The 19,673-nt window shown below is 49.6% G+C and overlaps 2 protein-coding genes across 2 annotated transcripts in view; both read right to left on the reverse strand.

Moving 5' to 3' along the window:
• The window catches only part of LOC108788099 (zinc finger protein 62 homolog), a 949,422-nt gene that overhangs the window by 844,805 nt on the left and 84,944 nt on the right, over positions 1-19,673 (reverse strand). The window lies entirely within an intron of this gene.
• Positions 1-19,673, reverse strand: part of LOC108788079 (zinc finger protein 850-like) — a 43,759-nt gene that overhangs the window by 16,391 nt on the left and 7,695 nt on the right. The window contains exons 5-6 of the mRNA XM_018557812.1: positions 16,771-17,701; positions 8,341-9,372 (exon numbers count right to left, since the gene is read on the reverse strand). Coding sequence (XP_018413314.1) covers positions 8,341-9,372; positions 16,771-17,701 — 1,963 coding nt within the window. The remainder of the gene's footprint in view (positions 1-8,340; positions 9,373-16,770; positions 17,702-19,673) is intronic.

Here is a 19,673-nt window from a genome sequence, read left to right on the forward strand (position 1 = left end):
TGGTGGAACTACAGATCCCATGAGGCATTGCAAGATTCTCACAGCCACAGACATGACTCCCGAAGAGAGATGCATCATGGGATTTGTAGTTTCACCACAGCTGGAGGGCCGGAGGTTTGCTACCCCTGCTGTAGAGGGACTAAAGCGTGCCCGTCCTGTCGCTGTGTGTACAGGGATTACAACTACCACCCTGAGCTGTTTCTGTGTGTAGAGGAACTACAACTCCCAGCCTTGCCCTGTTCCCGTGCGTAGAGTGACTACAATTTCTAGCGTGTCCTGAGCCTTTGTTTAGAGGGATTCCAAACCCCAGCCTGCCCTGGCTGTATGTGTAGAAGGAATACAACTCCCAGCCTGTCATTCATGGAGAGGGTCTATAATTCTCAGCCAGTCCTGTTCCTGTGTGTAGTGGAACTACAACTCCCAGCCTGCCCTGCGTCTAGAGGAACTACAATTCCTTGACAGCAGCAGTGGGTGGGTGCAATAGCCAGCCAGCTATTGGCTATCGCAGTTTGAAATGTAGAGGGTCTATATCGGATGCAGCGACACTAGTATCGGTATCGGTGGCGAGTACTCGTCCAAATGTCCGATGCCTAGCCCGATACTTGAGCCTCCGGTTTTAGGAAGCTGAGCAACGCGCCGCCCGGTTTCTTCATTGCACGGGAAGCTGGCCAATCAGGAAGCCAGGCGCCTTGTAATGACGCGGCACCCAGCTTCCTGATTGACCAGGAAGCCTGCTCCATGGTGACGAGGGAGCCAATCAGGAAGCCGCCTCCATGCTTTTTCGTCACCTAGTGACGAGATGCATGGAGACGGCTTCCCCGCTCTATATGAAGCTGACATCTTCTCCATTCAGATCGGCTTCTATCAGGTTACACAGCAAGGAAAGCCTCTGCGCTCCCCGCGGTGTCACCTGTCATGGGCGGAGCGCTGGATGTTAATTACAGGCGGCGCTGCATCCGAGTTTTGAAAGCTAAGTTAGGTTACACTGCAGCAGGCTTCCCCACTGCTTGTGTAACCTAACCTAGTGAGGCGAGAGCTGTCACAGCCTCTACTGTGTGTTAGTGGCGTGAGCTCTGTAGATGGTTTGGACCAATGGCAAAGCAGCATCAGTCCAAGCTGTCCAATTGTTAGATTGTCAGCCCTCCTTACCATCTTGTCTTGAATTGTATTGTGATTGTAATGTCTTCCTTACATTGTACAGCGCTGTGCACACTGTTGGCGCTATATACATCCTGTATAATAATAATACATAAGAAGAGACAAAAACACAGTGAGGACATTGATCTCGATGGCTCACCAGTGACGAGCAAGTGGGGGACAGGGAGACACCTCCTTGTCTCCTCCCTCCTCCACACATGGTTGGTTACCGCATGCGACGACTGCCCAGCGCTCTCATGCGGAAATCCTGTGCATGGGCAGTAGCAGGCTGAGGGCCGATCGCATGGACGATGTACACAAGAGACGTGGGCAGATCATGGAGAGCGGTGTCTGCCCAGCTGGCTGAGGGACTGCTACAGTAATGACTGCTAAGGATCTATGTGAGGGGAATGCAGTGCCTGCAGGGTGGGGGTCGTGCCGCCATATTATCAGATTTGTTTGCCCGGGTCGACACTGATTGGCTTCCCGGACAAACAGCATTGAGCCGGTCCAACAGCGTCGCGCCATGTTCCCTCGCGGCACTGCCGGTCTAAGGGAAATCTCCCGCTGCCCCGAAGTTCCAGTATTGGGAAAGGTATCGGAGCATTTGCCCCAAATACTCGGTATCGGCACCAGTGCCAGTTACGGTATCGGTGCGTCCCTAATCATAAGCCAATGTGAAGAACTCGACGGGAAACCTTTGTGTGTGTTTTTGTTTTTTATTATCCAGGACAGAGACAAAGAACAAAGGTCACATCTTCTGACGTATTATTTCTACTTTTGTCCTAAGGCAACTCAGAATAATAACGTGCTGGATTACTGTGATCCTAGTTCATTTTATGACTTCATCGCTGTGCTGTATGTGTATAGGCCAATGCTTACTTCAGAAATAATGATGCTATTAATCATAAATGTTCATATCCTCCTATTTTATTATACTATTGAATAGTGTCACGCTGGGCTCCCTATAGAGTCAATCTATGTCCTCAATAATGTATCACTCAAGGCATACCGCTGTTCCACATTCCTTCAAAAAAAACTTCTGCTACGTGCCTCCAGGGAAGCTGTGATTGGTTTGGAAGTGACAATGACTGAAGTTGAAATACCATTGGGCACTTTCCTTGAGAAGATCAAATATCTTTTATGGGCTCATTCCATCATGCGGTGCATAAGAATAACTATGATGCACAAAGTGCATTAACCCCTGGCAACCGCCACATTCTTTTTCTTTTTTCTAAGAGCCCGTGGAACGTGCATCATAAAACAAACTTCCCCCTGTGAACAAAAAAAGTGAACCGTGAAATCACAGCACACAAAAACGTGCACAAGGGTGCAAGGTCCTTCAATAAAGAAGGGACCTCGAATTCCCGACCCTCCGGGGCGCAAGGCTCCTGACAGGGGTTGAGATACTATGGTCCACCAGCCCGGAGACTGGCGGACCCCGATCCTTCGGGGACCTGCCGAAACAGGTCCCACCCAGTACCAGGTAGGGAGCTCTCCCGAAGAGAGACCCCCTGGTTCGGGAGGAGGCAGAGAACCCTATATTAGGGCACAGAACCTCCTCCCCAGCATCGGGAATAGGCCCCGAAGGTACCTGCACCCTAAGCAATCTGTGGGTCAACCGCCACATTCTGGTCTATTGGATTGCATGAGACAAATTCTTACGGTCTCATTCACACCTAGGCGTATTGCGATTCGCGGTAAAAAAGTTGCGCAACCATCGCGCGTTTCCGAAGGCTACTTGGCTGTAGCCCAATGGAAACGCGCAACAAAACGGCCCAAGGTAGTACCTGTGCCTTTTCAGGCGTGGGCCGTTTTGTAGCTCGTTAGGGACGGGCGGAAATACGCCGAGGTGTGAACGAGACCATTGAATACAATGGGATTTATATTTTTCAGCGTTTTGGAGAGCGTTCGTCGTGCGTAGAACGCGCTACAAAACGTTCAGGTGTGAACGAGGGCTACTTGTTGATAGAAGTTCCTGTACTTTGTCCCCCTCTCCTGTGCTCCCCTTCCCTGTCTGGAGACCCCTGCAGTGTGTGTATTTTGCTTTTTTTATAGTTACCTTTTCCTTGTGTCTTCAGGTCAGTCATGACATAAGCGATGTCCTCTTGCTCTTCAAAATGTCCCCAGCCGTGGGTAGTTCTCGCGATCACAAGTGCAGCCGCCCTAAGTGGCTCCATCGGCTAACGAAGGGAAGGGGGGAGGAGTCCGGTGACGTCACGGACATCAACGTAACCGGACTCCTCCCCCTTCCCTTCGTTAGCCGACAAAGCCACTTGGGGAAGGGGGAGGAGTCCGGTGACGTCAATGTCCGTGACGTCACCGGATCTCTGACGGAAGACCCGGAAGCCGGCGGAGAGGTAAGTACCGATCAAACATTTTTTAATCGATCAGAGAAATTAACGATTAATCAAGGAATTAAGCGTTAATTTCCGCACCCCTAATTTTGTTCTTTATATTCTATCAGTCTATAAGGTGCATTGGAGTTCATGGTTTCTGGACAAAGACTCTGGCATCAGCCATTCTCGGACCCTTACAGCATAAGGTCCCAGGTTGTACATTCTGGGGGTACCAGACAACAACAACGACGAGATAGGGATTGACCATGGTACTGGGACGTACACCTTGCCCAAACCCGATGTACGTCAATCGCACGTGACTACGCAGTTCTGAACCGATAAGTCCCATTTTGACAACCTTCTTAACATAGAACTAAGGTGAAACCAAACATATGGGCCTTCTCAAATCCAACTCCAAACAACCCAACCTTCTCCACACCCCTCCACCAGCGTATCTCATCGTACGTTATGAGTATCTTCAGATTGTGCAACGTTCCCGCTGTGTTTCTGGAGTTCATTAATGATGTCCTCCATGATATGTTATAACAATGTGTGGTGGTCTAACCAGTCAGGTGGTAAAGCGTATGTGGTGGGGGGTCCTCCTATTAGGGATTCCCTATGAGTGCACCTATTTGGCCACCTCAAGGGAGCAACGGTCTTTACCAAGCTCGATCTTAGGGGTGTGTATAATCTTGTTAGGATGAAGGAAGGCCATGAGTGGAGGACAGCGATTAATACCAGGAGGGGGCATTCCGAGTATCTGGTAATGTCCTTCAGATTGTGCACATGCTCCCGCGGTCTTTGATAATGATGTCCTCCATGATATGTTCCGGCAATGTGTGGTAATCTAACCAGTCAGGTGGAAAAGTGTGTGTGGTGGGGTTGTCCTCCTATTATGGCCTCCACCAATAGAGGGCGCAGTCTCCGTTCAGGGCAGAAATAAAGGAGCCGCCATGACTTCCATAGAAAGAGTAGAAAAGACTTGATCTCATTAACATATATGAAAATATGCAAATTTAGAAAAGGTTCTCCTTAAGTTAAGCCGGTGTCCCCAAACTGACACCCTTTCTCTCATTAGCATATTAGAGTAATATGCAAATGTGAAATGTTTCTCTTTATGTTGAAGGTGTACCCCAAAACCGCGCCGCTAGGGTGGTCCCACCAAATCAATTCCCTGCTCCCCAACATTCTTAATCGGGACTCTTTCAGTAAAAACAGGGGTTTTGGGTGGGGTAATTACTGCGAAAAATATGCAAATTGCTCCCCTGAATTTATGTAAATATTATCTAGTCTCCCTAAGTTGAAAGCTTGTTCACACAGAGGGACACCAAATCCTTTGTATAGCTCTGATCCTTAGTCAGAGGGTGCCACATGCTCTCAGCAGTCAAAGTCCTTGAGGCTCTAGACTCCTTGGGGTCACAGTGCTGTGGGGCCCATATCTGGACAAAGTACAGTACTCTGCATCAAGCCATTCCAAATACAAGGATATTCCATCAGCACCTTTCCACCACCCCATGGACATTAAACATGGTATATAGCAGCTTCACATTTTTATTTTTCCAAGGACCCCCGTAATGTGACTGTGCAAAACCCTAAACCCCAAAGAAGTGTACTAAGTGATGGTTTATCTTCCCAAGACATAAGTATGGTTCACTGATGCCTATGGCATGCAAGTAATTCATAGCCAACCATCAGGCGTAACTTAAGTACTAGGTTGGGTGACTTGCCCAACGAGCCCTCCAAGCTCACATGCCTTGCCAACCCTTGGGAAGGCCAGGGTCAAGCTGCTGAAAACTGGAGGTACTCTGACCCCCTCCAGATACCATCCACTAGGGAAGGACTCAGCCCCCACACTAACAAGAGTGGAGGCTTTATATAGCTTCCTTCCCATGACCAGAGTGTACAGGGCATAAGCACCACATACCTTCCCAGCCCATGGCCAGACAAGGTAGACTCGTCCCAAACCAGACCACCCCTGTGTGAACAAACATTTTCCAGTTGGCTTTGGACTTAGGGAGACTATAGTAAAAGCATGGGCTTTGAAGGAAGAGACATTTTTTTTTTTTTTGGAAGCCCGTGGAGCGCGCTACGAAACACCCAAAACGTGAACAAAGAAGGTGCATGTGAAATGCACACAAAAAAAAAATGCACAGAAGGGGTGCTATCCGTCTACCGAAGAGACAGGGCCCATTCCCTGATCCCCCGGGGGGCGTAACGCTCCTGATGGGGACAAGGCACTCGTGTCCACCTGACCCGAAAACAGGCGGACCCATTCCTCATAGCCAGCCGAAGCCGACCAACGAGTACAAGGTTGGGGGCTCCCCCGAAGAGAGACCTCCCAAGTGGGTGGAGACAGGGGAACCCCTGTGAGGGCCACAGAAGCTCCACCCCGACATCAGGAATGGGCATCGAAGGTACCCGCAACCTCCGTCTTCTGTGAAGTCAAAAACGTGCCCAACTTGCATAAATAATAAGTGCCAGTGCACCACGCTGACAGGCCTTAGGGTTCTCTGGGATGCCACAGCACCACGGGTTCTGCCGCCTCCCAACCCTCCAGCCAGACCCAGTGTTTCTCCGCTCCCATCAGGAGGTAGTGCCGTCAGAGGTCCTCCCACTGTCTGGGGTCTACCCGTACCTAGGGCCTGACGCAACCAGCAGTGGACCGAACCTTCCTCCGATACCCACCAATTACACCAGAGGGTACTAGGATGCTCCCCCAATTGGGCGGCAGCATCCTTTCCCCTCCAACAACTGATAAGAACAGATACTACACTTGATCTTAGCCAAAAGGCCGAAAAGCCCCACCCAAAACCCCTTGTTTTTCCGGGGAGGATCCCGTTAAGATCGTTGGGGGAGCAGATAACCATGGGAACTACTCTCTATGTTTGTTTATGGATAGGACACCGTGTATGGGGCTGTACATAGGGGCAATGCGATGAAACATATGATACATATTTGTTGACAGAGACCATCACGCCATTTTGATTATCAGACTTTAACATTTTTAGGAGTACCGGTTCACATTTTCAATATGGCCGCCACATGGTTCCGATAAACTCCTTCCAGCGCTCTGTGTACTGATCTTTATTAGAGTTATCTCTACATTACGAATGGTTCATAGTCCACTTACATACAATAAAGTCCCGGGAAACATTCGCATCAGGCACGGTTCTGTTCTCTGGTCGTTCAGAATCCATGGCCGCTGGTCACTTTCATAGATAAAGGGTAAATTGCCGCATGGGACGGAGGGTGAGGTGCGGATTAGGAAGTCCCACGGTACACCGGATCTCACATGATGGACTAGGCCTCAATCTCTTCTAGATGTCTCTTCAAAGACTGTGCTGGCTGGTTCCAATCAGAGCTCCTTGATAAGTGAGGTTCTGATGGGATCTCAATCTTCCCCTCTAAGGCAGGAGAACATAGGAAGGTTCCTGCATGGAACTTCCAACCCAACTACCACTCCCATCATCTCTAGACGTGGTAGACAGAAGCAGCTTGATTCCTCAAAGCCATATGTTCTTGTCTTCCAGCACGCAACACCTTTCCAGGTTCCTCCCATGAGGAGAGGTCACTGCCTCCTACCACGGCCCAAGGCCTAAGACAGACTGACCTCTGAGGTGACCTCCTCACAGGACAAAGGCCCGGGGAGGGAAGAGACAGAAGTGTCCTAGATATGTAATAGTTCTCCCGGCATCCCTCACAAGGTTCTCCAACCCCACTCATTGGCCATCAGACGTCCATAACAGAGTCATAACTCCCTACCACTCTACTTTTTGGTCGCTCTCGTAGGACCTGTTGCTATTGCAGAAGACATTGTTCTCTATTTTGTGCTTTTGGGTGTCCTGCCGCCCTCAAATCTCCCCCCTTAAGGGGTGTTACTACGGAGCAATAAATACTAAAATAACCCCCCCCCACCATGACCCGAGTCTGTTCTGTTGGTGTTGCCGGAGCTGAGAAAAAGGAGCCGGTAACTGCTGAACATAGCGGGGGAACCCAAAATTACCAGCAACCTCTTCTGGGGGTCATCACTATAGAAGTATTCCCTGCTAGATCTTGGACTGGAGGGAACACGTGTGCACTAAATAGTACTGAACATGTATGACGTAAGATACATAGACGTGACATGATTCTGTGTAAACACAACAATGTAGTGTGGATATATCCCCTGGGCTGTGCGGTCTCACCAGGCGTGGGGGTCTCACCAGGGCTGTGTAGGTAGGAGTGGGCTCACCAGGACTGCCTGTGGGTTTCACTATGGCTATGCGGTCTTACCTGGGCTGCACCGAGTCTCACCATGGCTGTGCAGGCAGATGCAGGCGTAGGATCTCGCCATAGTTTGGGGGGGGGGTGCGGGAGGAAGGTCTCACTCTTGCTGTGCAGGTGGATGAGGGTGGCAGGTCTCAACATGGTTGTTGGTGGGGTGCGGGGAGGACAGACTGGCGCTGTAAGTAGGCACTGTAAGGTGCCCAGCAAGCGCGGGACCTTGCTAAAGCCGTATGCACTTAATCAAATCGGCGCTTAGTATCAGGGCATTTGCAGGAGTTCTGGTACTTGTAAAAATGTCCAGTATCCGTACCGATTCCGTTACTGGTATTGGTATCAGTGCACCCCTTGATCCACCTCATTCGTCAACACAATCAGCAGGAACTTCCTCTCTGATGTTTTACAGATGAAAGAAGTTTAATTCGACATTTCCCCCAATCAGAAAGCAGTGAGGATGATCTGTAGTATGTCTTTTCTGGTGTTTAAGAAGTGTACATTTCCCACACTATGAACATCGAAAAGGATGTTCACCTGTGTGAATCCTCTGGTGTTTACAAGGGCTGCTTTCTGGGTGAAACCCTTCCCACACTCTGATCATGATTAAGGCTGTTCAGCTGTGTGAATCCTCTGGTGTATAGCAAGGTTTGCTTTACGAGAGAAACATTTCCCACACTCTGTACATGAAAAAGGGCGTTCACCTGTGTGAATCCTCTGGTGTTTAACAAGGGATCCTTTCTCAGTGAAAGATTTCCCGCAGTCTGTACATGTAAAAGGACGTTCACCTGTGTGACTTCTCTGGTGTTTAACAAGGGCTTCTTTCTGAACATAAGATTTCCCGCACTCTGAGCATGAATAAGGCCGCTCACCAGTGTGACTTCTCTTGTGCTTATCAAGGGCTCCTTTCTCAGTGAATGATTTCCCGCACTCTGAACAAGAGTAAGGTCGCTCACCCGTGTGAATTCTCTGGTGGTTAACAAGAGCTCTTTTATGAATAAATGATTTCCCGCACTCTGAACATGAATAGGGACGCTCGCCTGTGTGAATCCTCTGGTGCATAACAAGGTGTTCTTTACGAATGAACGATTTCCCGCAGTCTGAACATGAATAAGGCCGCTCCCCCGTGTGAATCATCTGGTGGTTAACAAAGTCTCTTTTATGAATGAAACGTTTCCCGCACTCCGAACAGGAATAGGTTCCCTCACCTGTATGAATTCTCTGGTGTCTAAGAAGGTTACTCTTCTCAGAAAAACTTTTCCCACACTCTGAACAGGAAAAGTCACGTTCACCTGTGTGAATTTTCTGGTGTATGACCAGATTTCGTCTATGAATAAATGATTTCCCGCACTCCGAACACGAATAAGGACGTTCACCGGTGTGACTTCTCTGGTGCGTAACAAGGGCTCCTTTATGAATGAAACCTTTCCCGCACTCCGAACACGAATAAGGTCGCTCACCCGTGTGAATCCTCTGGTGAAGAACCAGGTGTATTTTTTGAATGAAAGATTTCCCGCACTTTGCACACGCATAAAGCCGCTCGCCCGTGTGAATCCTCTGGTGCTTAACAAGGTCTCCTTTCTGAGTGAAAGCTTTCCCGCACTCTGAACACGGATGGGTCCCCTCACCTGTGCGACTTCTCCGAAAAACATTTTTCTCTGGAAAACATTTTTCGCGTTCGGAACGGGAAAAGGGACCTTCACCCGCGTGAAAACTCTGGTGCTCAATCAGTGTTAAACCTTTTCCACACGCTGAACACAAAAAAGCACTTTTGTGGTGTCTGAGAAGATTTTTGCTTTCAGTGAAAGATTTCCCGCACACTGAACACAAGAACGGATCCCCACCCCTGCGATCTCCTTCCTGGGGGGAGGAAGTGGGATCAGATGCGGTGTGAGATCTTAGATGGATATTTCCAGTCATAGTATGTGAATGATCAGAAGATTCACCCCGATCAGAGGGATCCATTGAGGTCTCCGAGCAGTGAGGTCTGTGATGTATATTTTGTGTATTTGGATTCACTCCTGGAGAATCCTGTGTGATGACATCATCTTCTGACTTACAGTCGGCAGATAATATAAGATGTCTCTCCGAGGTATTCCTGACATCACATCCATCTGCTGGAGAGAAAATTGGCAAATAAATGGAAAGAATTATATTAAAGGAGAACTATGAGGTCAGCGATTGTCACTTTTCCTCATACTTCGAGGGGACGTGTGACAATGAGACTGTCACAGGTCGCCTCAGTAGATCGGGAAGTGAGCGAACACACACCGGCGTTCACTCACCTCTCGATCCTGTCACTGCAGAGAGCCGTGACCATCACTCACGGCTCCCTGCAGGGATTTCCCCCCTCTCCGATCCTCCAGCGCTGACTGGCGGAACGGACGGGGCGGGTACAGCTGATAGGCTGTCACTCACCCAGCTGGGCGGATCCGGACAGTAATGTCGGGATCCGTCCCGGCTGCGGCGGTCTCAGTATACCGGGACCGCGAGCTCTGGAGCTGAAATCGCTGAGTGTGAACGGGGGTCCGACCCAGAACTGTGACCTGTTCCCTCCATAGTGTCTGTTACTTACTTGTGTTGATCGGTAGAGAAATGTCATCCTGATCACTTTTCATCATCATCATCCCGACCTCCTCCGTGGACGGCCGGTCACCCCCCACATACGTCTCCACTTCTTCCTCTTTAACCTCAGCTTTTATATTGTTCCGTTCTTCACCCTAAACCCCAAAATAATAGAAAACATCTCATAAAGCTGAACTCCGGGAGAGACAAAGAATACAGCCGGGGGCGTATTTACCGTGAGGCAAACAAGGCGTTTGCCTGGAGCGGCACTTTGCAGGGGGCGGCGTTTTTCGGATGCACAAGATCAAGCAACCTCGGCTGCCTTATCAGGTGGCTGCTAATGGGGCCGGTCTGTGAACTGCCGGGTGTACGAGGAGGCGTGGCCGGAGCCGAGGGAGAAGTAGCCCCAGCCGGCGGTGGATGCGGTGCCGCTCCAAGAAGCTTCTGTGGCTGCGGGAAGACACGATGGGACCGAGGAAGAGACGGCCCCGGCCGGCGGGGGATGCAGGCGGCTCCAGTAAGATGCTTTGGCGGCAGGAGTAAGAAGCGGTATGTCCTGGAAGCAGGCTGGGGAGATGCAGGTAAGAGGAGCAAAGGGACCCTGCACAGCCCATCATATCAGAGCTGACTACAGATGTCACCAGAGCTGAGTGCAGATGTCACCAGAGCTGAGTGCAGATGTCACCAGAGCTGAGTGCAGATGTCACCAGAGCTGAGTGCAGATGTCACCAGAGCTGACTACAGATGTGACCTGAGCTGACTACAGATGTGACCAGAGTTGAGTGCAGATGTCACCAGAGCTGAGTGCAGATGTCATCAGAGATAAGTGCAGATGTCACCAGAGCTGAGTGCAGATGTCACCATAAACTGAGTGCAGATGTCACCAGAACTGAGTACAGATGTCACCAGAGCTGAGTACAGATGTCACCAGAGCTGAGTACAGATGTCACCAGAGCTGAGTGCAGATGTCACCAGAGCTGAGTGCAGATGTCACCAGAACTGAGTACAGATGTCACCAGAGCTCAGTACAGATGTCACCAGAGCTGAGTACAGATGTCACCAGGCTGAACACTACTGTGTTCCATATACCGAGTCCCACCTACCTGATCATGGTGAGGGACGGTGAGATCTTCCTGTGTGGAATCCCGGGAATACAGAGGACGGGGACATCTCTCCGGTGGGTTTGTGTCACGGAATGCTTCCATCATGACGTCCTTGAAGGGGTCTTTGTAGTCTTCTGAAAACTCCATCACACCAACCTCATCCTCTTCTTCTTTTATCTCCTCTTTAACATCATTATCACACTCACTCTGGTTTATACCCTGAATATTGAGAACAATGAGACCTGATGTAACTACATAGAGAATGATCAGGTCAGAACGTATCGGCTATTATCTATTTTTTTATCACCTTATGTGGGATGGTGAGATCTTCCTGTGTGGAATCCCGGGAATACAGAGGACGGGTCTGAGGGATCTCATGATGTTCCTGTGTGGAAGCCCGGGAATACAGAGGACGGGTCTGAGGGATCTCATGATGTTCCTGTGTGGAAGCCCGGGAATACAGAGGACGGGTCTGAGGGATCTCATGATGTTCCTGTGTGGAAGCCCGGGAATACAGAGGACGGGTCTGAGGGATCTCATGATGTTCCTGTGTGGAAGCCCGGGAATACAGAGGACGGGTCTGAGGGATCTCATGATGTTCCTGTGTGGAAGCCCGGGAATACAGAGGACGGGTCTGAGGGATCTCATGATGTTCCTGTGTGGAATCCCGGGAATACAGAGGACGGGGACATCTCTCTGGTGGGTTCCTCTTACTGGATCCATCTGTAGGAAACACACACACTGACTGAATACATTGTTTCTATGTGTGTATCAGATGATGGGGGATCTAGGTGGACCCTCCGTACTGCTCTCTCCTCTTACCCGGTGATGTGAGGGGCGGCTCATTCTCCATCACCACGTCCTTGTCAGACTTCAAGAACATTTTGAACACAGATGACCTCTGCTGTCGGGCGGTGAGGTGGAGGCTCAGTGATGGATGACGTCTTCTGGAGTCAGCTGTTGGGCGTTATTGGCTGGCAGGATATATTTGTCGCTTTCCTGTAATCCTGATTAGAGGGAGAAGATAACAATTATTCCAATCCGGAAGCCAGGCAACACGTCATTACACAGCACCCGGCTTTCTGGTTGCCCAGAAAGCCGACTCCCTGCTGTCTCGTCACCTGGTGACGAGGGAGCATGGAGCCGGCCTCCCTGCAGATCGGGAAGCCGGGTGGCGAGTCATTTCACGCCGCCTGGCTTCCTTAATGGGACCTCCGGTATCGGTATCTTATTACCTCCTCTGCTGCCAATTCCAGCAATGTCTCCTCTCTACTCACCTGGAACTTCCTGTTTATACTCTGACATCACTTCCCATTTTGTCCTTACATCACTTCCCATCTTTTCCCTACATCACTTCCTGTCTGTAGATTTTTTTGTGTGAGATCGCCACCATGTGTTGAATATAAATAACGCATCCTACGCTACGTCTCACGGTCCGTTCCTCGGTCACGTCACATCCATGACTACACACGCAGATGAGACCTTACGATAAAATCTAGACAAAGAAATTAACACCCTGGGAGGGTCGCCCCTGGAAAAGCGCCTTGTCCCCCGTGCCGATGGGGACAAGGGCCTCTTCCCCACAAGCCCTGGGGCGTTGGTTGTAGAGGTGCGGGCATGGGGTTGCCACCTGTCCAGGATTCACTCGGACAGTCCGGGTTTTGAATGCCGTGTCCGGGTTTCATGGCAGCAGAAACCCGGACACAAGATGCCAGGCAGACGGGGGCAACCAAAATTAAGATAGGGGCTCCGGGCCCCCACTGAAAATAGTCTCTACTGCGATATTTACATATGAATGGGCGGAGCTATTTACATATAAAGAAGCCACGACTCATTCTCCCCCAAAAAATGTCCGTGCATCGCTAGAGTGTTCAGGTTTTGCTTGAAGAAAAGGTGCTAACCCTATGCAGTCAGGGGGGAGGGGGGGTCTTATTCACATCGGGGTAACCCTTCAATAAAGAAGCACCCAAATGCCCCCGCTTGTGAATGAGTAAGGGGTACCAGCTGTCATTTGCATGGAGAAAGGTCGGCCCTTCGGCATGCTGTTCTCCACTCTTCGGCTCAGTGGAGCTGAAGCATATGCCTTCGGCTCGGCGGCCCCACGGGCTATTGTGAATGGCCCCGTACAGCAGCACTACGAAGGGCTCAGGTGGCCGAAGGATCAGCGGAAGCTACGGCTCAATAGTGAATAACCCTCCAAGAGAATGACTACACAGGTCCAGAGTACTCTTCCCACACTTCCAAATATCTGTACCAGAGGAAAAGGAAACATTCCCGTATGTGAGGACGACACTGGGGGGGGGGATCATCTATCTTTATATTTCCATCAAAAGACATTGAAACTTCCTCTTCTCCCTGGAGATTCTGCCACATTTCCTGTAAGTGATCAGTACAGAGAGTAGAGCCCAGATCTGAGCGATCAGCCCGGACCAGCCGCTCACAGCACAGATTGTTACTTTCACTTTCACTTCTGCAGAATGAATGTGTGGGGAAACGATATGCAGCTGTTATCAGTGTGGCAGTGAGAAGTTCAAGGAGAACTATGGGGTTAGGGCTTTTCCCCATAGTTCTCCTGAGGGTAACGGGAGGACACAAACTAGCGTCCTCCCGTCACCCTAAGCTCAGTATATAGCGAGCTGCAGCTCGTGGTATACTGAGATGCCGCAGCAGAAGCGGATCCCGACAATTGGATCCGCCCAGCTGCGTGAGTGACAGCTGGCTCTGCCTATCTAGAGGCAGAGCCAGCTGTACCCTCCCCCGTCCGTTCTGCCAGTCAGCGCTGGAGGATCGGAGCGGGGAGGGGGGAATCCAGCCCCTCCCCCTGTCACGGCAGAGAGCTGTGACAGGATCGAGAGGTGAGCGAACGCCGGTATGTGTTCTCTACTGAGCCGACCTATGACAGTCTCATTGTCACAGGTCGGCTGGAACTATGAGGTGAGTGAAAAGCACACCCCTCATAGTTCTCCTTTCAGGTGACTTTTTAAGGGTAAGTCCACCCAGAAGTGAAGTTATAGGCGGAGTCTGGTGAGCCTCCATTGGCTTCTTCTAGATGTTGTGGACCGGTTTTTGGTGGGAACTCCGTGGGAAAGAGGGATAACTGGTCCCCTAATATGTGGGACTCCCATCTCTGTACTCACCAGTGTGGTGGTGCGGCTTGTACTGGTATTTTAAATAGTTCATGGTAGGGGACTATATGTATCTACTGCCCTTACGCACTCGTGTTTGTGTAGGATATCAATTGTTATCAAATACAACCGGACCGGACACAAAATTCCTTTTTGTTTGGTGTCCTTACTAAGAACTTGGAAGAAGATAAATCTATACTTGCTTTCCGGGAGAAAATTTCACCCAAGCGAGGGCAACTCCCATCTTCGACACCGGAACCTTTCTTCCCATTGGAGGATTTCCCCTCACCTTTGCTCTGGTGACATCCGCAACATTTGCTCTGGTGACATCCACATTTGCTCTGGTGACAACCGCAACATTTGCTCTAGTGACATCCACAACATTTGCTCTGGTGACAACTGCACTTGCTCTGGTGACAACTGCAACATTTGCTCTGGTGACAATCGCAACATTTGCTCTGGTGACATCCACATTTGCTCTGGTGACAATCGCAACATTTGCTCTGGTGACATCCACATTTGCTCTGGTGACATCCACAACATTTGCTCTGGTGACAACTGCAACATTTGCTCTGGTGACATCCACAACATTTGCTCTGGTGACAACCGCATTTGCTCTGGTGACATGCGCAACATTTGCTCTGGTGACATCCACATTTGCTCTGGTGACAACCGCAACATTTGCTCTAGTGACATCCACAACATTTGCTCTGGTGACAACCGCAAAATTTGCTCTGGTGACATCCACATTTGCTCTGGTGACAAATGCAACATTTGCTCTGGTGACAATCGCAACATTTGCTCTGATGACATCCTCATTTTCTCTGGTGACAATCGCAACATTTGCTCTGGTGACATCCACAACATTTGCTCTGGTGACAACTGCAACATTTGCTCTGGTGACATCCACAACATTTGCTCTGGTGACATCCGCAACATTTGCTCTGGTGACAACTACAACATTTGCTGTGGTGACAACTGCAGCATTTGCTCTGGTGACATCCGCAACATTTGCTCTGGTGACATCCACATTTGCTCTGGTGACAACTACAACATTTGCTCTAGTGACAACTGCAGCATTTGCTCTGGTGACATCCACAACATTTGCTCTGGTGACAACCGCAGCATTCATGGAGGGGTAAATCTCCTCAGCGGATTGGTCTCACCACACGTGAGATTGATATTTGCTCATGGGGAAAACTGATTTTGGAGTTTTGGATGCAGCTCCCGGTGCAGATTCTGAACGTTCTGCCCCACCAAAGCCACCGTCGTTGCTACGGGAACCAAACGCGCCTTTGCTTTGCATGCCCCAGCGCATGACTCCAGAAGAAGATGGAGCATGACGCTAGTTGCATCTTACCCCAAAGCAAGGTGTTGGCTAAAGGTTTGGCATCACATGTATCTGTCCGCCATCTCATCCTGAAGAGAAGGGTATGACTATGAAGATGTCCCTCTCTATGGTACCACAAGGACCTCTACACTTCTGGAACGTTTTTGGTGGGATTTGTTGGATGGTCACGCAGATGGAATCCCTTTTCCTACCATAGATGTTCAGGACTCACCAGCTCTATCACCCCATCGCAGGGAGGTTCTACCGAGCTAGACATCTGAAGAAGTTACTTGTTGGAGGGCCCATTCACACTACATCCGGATCATCTCCAGACCAGACCCAAAATGCATCCGAATGTATCCCTATGCTATTTCTGGCCTCTGTTCACACCAGAGCAGGCCATTCCAGACCAGACCAACACTCCATGACTCATTTTGTCTGGTCTGGAACTGCGGGCCGGTTCACACCATTTTTCAGACCAGATCTGGTCCGGGAAATGGTGTGAACCTGCCCGGAAAGGTGACACCCTTAACCCCTGAAGGACCAAGGTCTTTTTTTAATTTTTTTACCGGGGCTTACAATGTATTGCAAGACTCTGACAGCCACGGGCATGACACCTAGAGGCGGAGACCATCGGATTTGTACTGTCAGCATAGCTGGAGTGCCGAGGTTGCCTACCCCTGGCTTATACCTTTTAAAAATGTGGACCTGCCCTTAAAAAATGGACAGAAAAATACAGCCTATGAAGCCATTGTGTGATGCTCAATACAACTTTGTAGAATATTTCCTTCCCACCGGAGATTTAAAAAAAAATGCTCACTCAACTGACTTTCCTCTTGTGCCAGACAACGTTTTATTAACACAACGCACTTTCTGCATTCTCAGCGTGAAAAGGACGCTTGACCGTGTGTAGCCTTTGGTGTCTAAGAAGGTTTCTTTTGTCGCCAAAACGTTTCCCGCACTCTGGGCAGGAAAAAGGGCGCTCGCCTGTGTGAGTCCTCTGGTGCGTAATAAGGTGTACTTTCTCAGTGAAGCTTTTTCCACACAATGAGCATGAATAAGGTCGCTCGCCCGTGTGGCTCCTCTGGTGTTTGAGGAGGCGCCCCTTCCGCGTGAAACACTTCTTACATTCTGAGCAGGCAAAAGGGCGCTCGCCGGTGTGATTCCTCTGGTGTACAAGCAGGTAGGCTTTGTCGATGAAACGTTTTCCACACTCTGAACAGGAAAAGGGACGTTCGCCTTTATGACTTCTCTGGTGTCTGAGAAGGTTGACTTCCTGAGTGAAGCTTCTCCCGCACTCCTGGCACGAGAAAGGACGCTCGCCCGTGTGGGTTCGCTGGTGTGTGAGAAGGTGTCCACTTGAAGTGAAACACTTCCCGCACTCTGAACACGAAAAGGGCATTTCACCGGTGTGCCGCTTCAAATGGGTAATGAGGTGTCCTTTTTGTGAGAAACTTTTCCCGCACTGAGGACACGAAAAGGGCTTCTCACCGGTGTGGACTCTCTGGTGCTTGACAAGACCTGATATGGTCGTGAAGGACAGCTTGCACTCGGAACACGGAAAAGGCTTTTCACCAGTGTGAACTTTTTGATGCCTAACAAGATATGATTTGGTGGCGAAGGATTTCCCGCACTCATCGCAGTGGAAGGGCTTCTCTCCGCTGTGAGACCTCTGGTGTGCCACGAACTGCGACTTCTCCATAAACGACTTCTTGCACTGGGGACACGAGAACGGCTTCTCCCTGGTGTGATACTTCTGGTGTTTCTTGAGCTGCGACTTTGCCGTGAAGGATTTATCGCACTCCGTGCACGAGAAGATCTCCTCGCCGGTGTGAGTCCTCTGATGTACACGCAGCTCGCATTTTGTCTTCAAAGATTTCCCGCACTCCGAGCAGCGATAGGGCCACCCCCGGTTGTGGTGCGCGGCCTGTGCTGAGCGACGTGGAGAAGCTTTCTCACAATCTGAAAATGGCCCCTCGTGGGCGTGCGTCCTCTGATGGACAACAAGGCGTGACCTCTTCCTAAAACACTTCTCACGTTCAGAACATAGAAAGGGATCGTTGTCTCTCGATAGACCAGCATTTGGATCATCCGAAGAAGATTCCTCAACATTCATGCGATCCGGATATCTATTGGCACTGGAGGGTCTGTGATGACTTGCAGCGGTGAAGTCTACTCTTGGAGGAGATTCCTCAGGATTAGATGGATCTTGTGATCTGTCTCCACTGTGAGATCTTAGATGGATATTGGGGGTGGTAGTACGTGACCTTTCAGGAGATTCCTTCAGTGCTGAGGGATCTGTCGATCTGTCTACACAATAATGTCCATGATATGGATTTGGAACTATGGGGCATGCTCCTGGAGAACATTCTCTGATGTCATCCTTGTCCACTTTATAGTCCGCAGAGAATATTAGATGTTCCTCTAAGGGATCCAAAATATGGCCATCTGTCGGAGAGATTTCATTATTATTAAAAACCTATTAAGAGTCCATGGTCTAACAGTCAATGGAGATGGACCTTCATATGGTGTACAGAATCTCCTCCTCATTTGTTGGTCACATGACGTTATATTGAGGAATGGAGATGGACCTTCATATGGTGTACAGTATCTCCTCCTCACTTGTTGGTCACATGACGTTATATTGAGGAATGGAGATGGACCTTCATATGGTGTACAGTATCTCCTCCTCATTTGTTGGGGACATGACGTTATATTGAGGAATGGAGATGGACCTTCATATGGTGTACAGTATCTCCTCCTCATGTGTTGGTCACATGATGTTATATTGAGGAATGGAGATGGACCTTCATATGGTGTACAGTATCTCCTCCTCATGTGTTGGTCACATGATGTTATATTGAGGAATGGAGATGGACCTTCATATGGTGTACAGTATCTCCTCCTCATGTGTTGGTCACATGATGTTATATTGAGGAATGGAGATGGACCTTCATATGGTGTACAGTATCTCCTCCTCATGTGTTGGTCACATGATGTTATATTGAGGAATGGAGATGGACCTAGGAGTTAATGTCTTACCAGTGTTGATATCTGAGGAGGGTTCTTCCCCTTTAACTGTCAGGATGATTTCATCCTCTCCAGCAGACGGCTCATCACCCCTCACATACATCTCCTCTTCGTCTTGAATCTCAACTTTCACATCAATAACGTCTTCACCCTAAAACAGCAGAACGATAGCAAGTAACATATTTAAAATTCGGAGACTCAGAGACTACATACAAGAATATATTCTTTCCAGTGCCGTGCTTTGCAGTACCGCTGGCGTTACCTCAATGCACATTACTGCCGTAGCGTCTCGTAGTGCCATTCATTATGAAGGCAACGCAGCTCTGATGTGTGTTGTGGTGCACCGTGCTGGAAAGAATGCTTTTTTGGGCATTGGTGGCCCTTTTATTTGGACTGGTTGTAATGGAACACACTCGTTAATGCAATGCAGTGGAATAGACAGATGTGAGGAGGTCCTAAGAGTTGGCTTCTGAGGTCTAGAACATCAGTCCCATCTACCTGATCATGGGGAGGGACGGTGAGATCTTCCTGTGTGGAATCCCGGGAATACAGAGGACGGGTCTGAGGGATCTCATGATGTTCCTGTGTGGAATCCCGGGAATACAGAGGATGGGGACATCTCTCTGGTGGGTTCCTCTTACTGGATCCATCTGTAGGAAACACACACACTGACTGAATACATTGTTTCTATGTGTGTATCAGATGATGGGGGATGTAGGTGGAGCCTCCGTACTGCTCTCTCCTCTTACCCGGTGATGTGAGGGGCGGCCGGTTCTCCATCATGACG

This window comes from Nanorana parkeri, unplaced genomic scaffold, assembly GCF_000935625.1.
Source record: "Nanorana parkeri isolate BGI_ZX_2015 unplaced genomic scaffold, ASM93562v1 scaffold305, whole genome shotgun sequence".
NCBI classification, from domain to species: Eukaryota; Metazoa; Chordata; class Amphibia; order Anura; family Dicroglossidae; genus Nanorana; species Nanorana parkeri.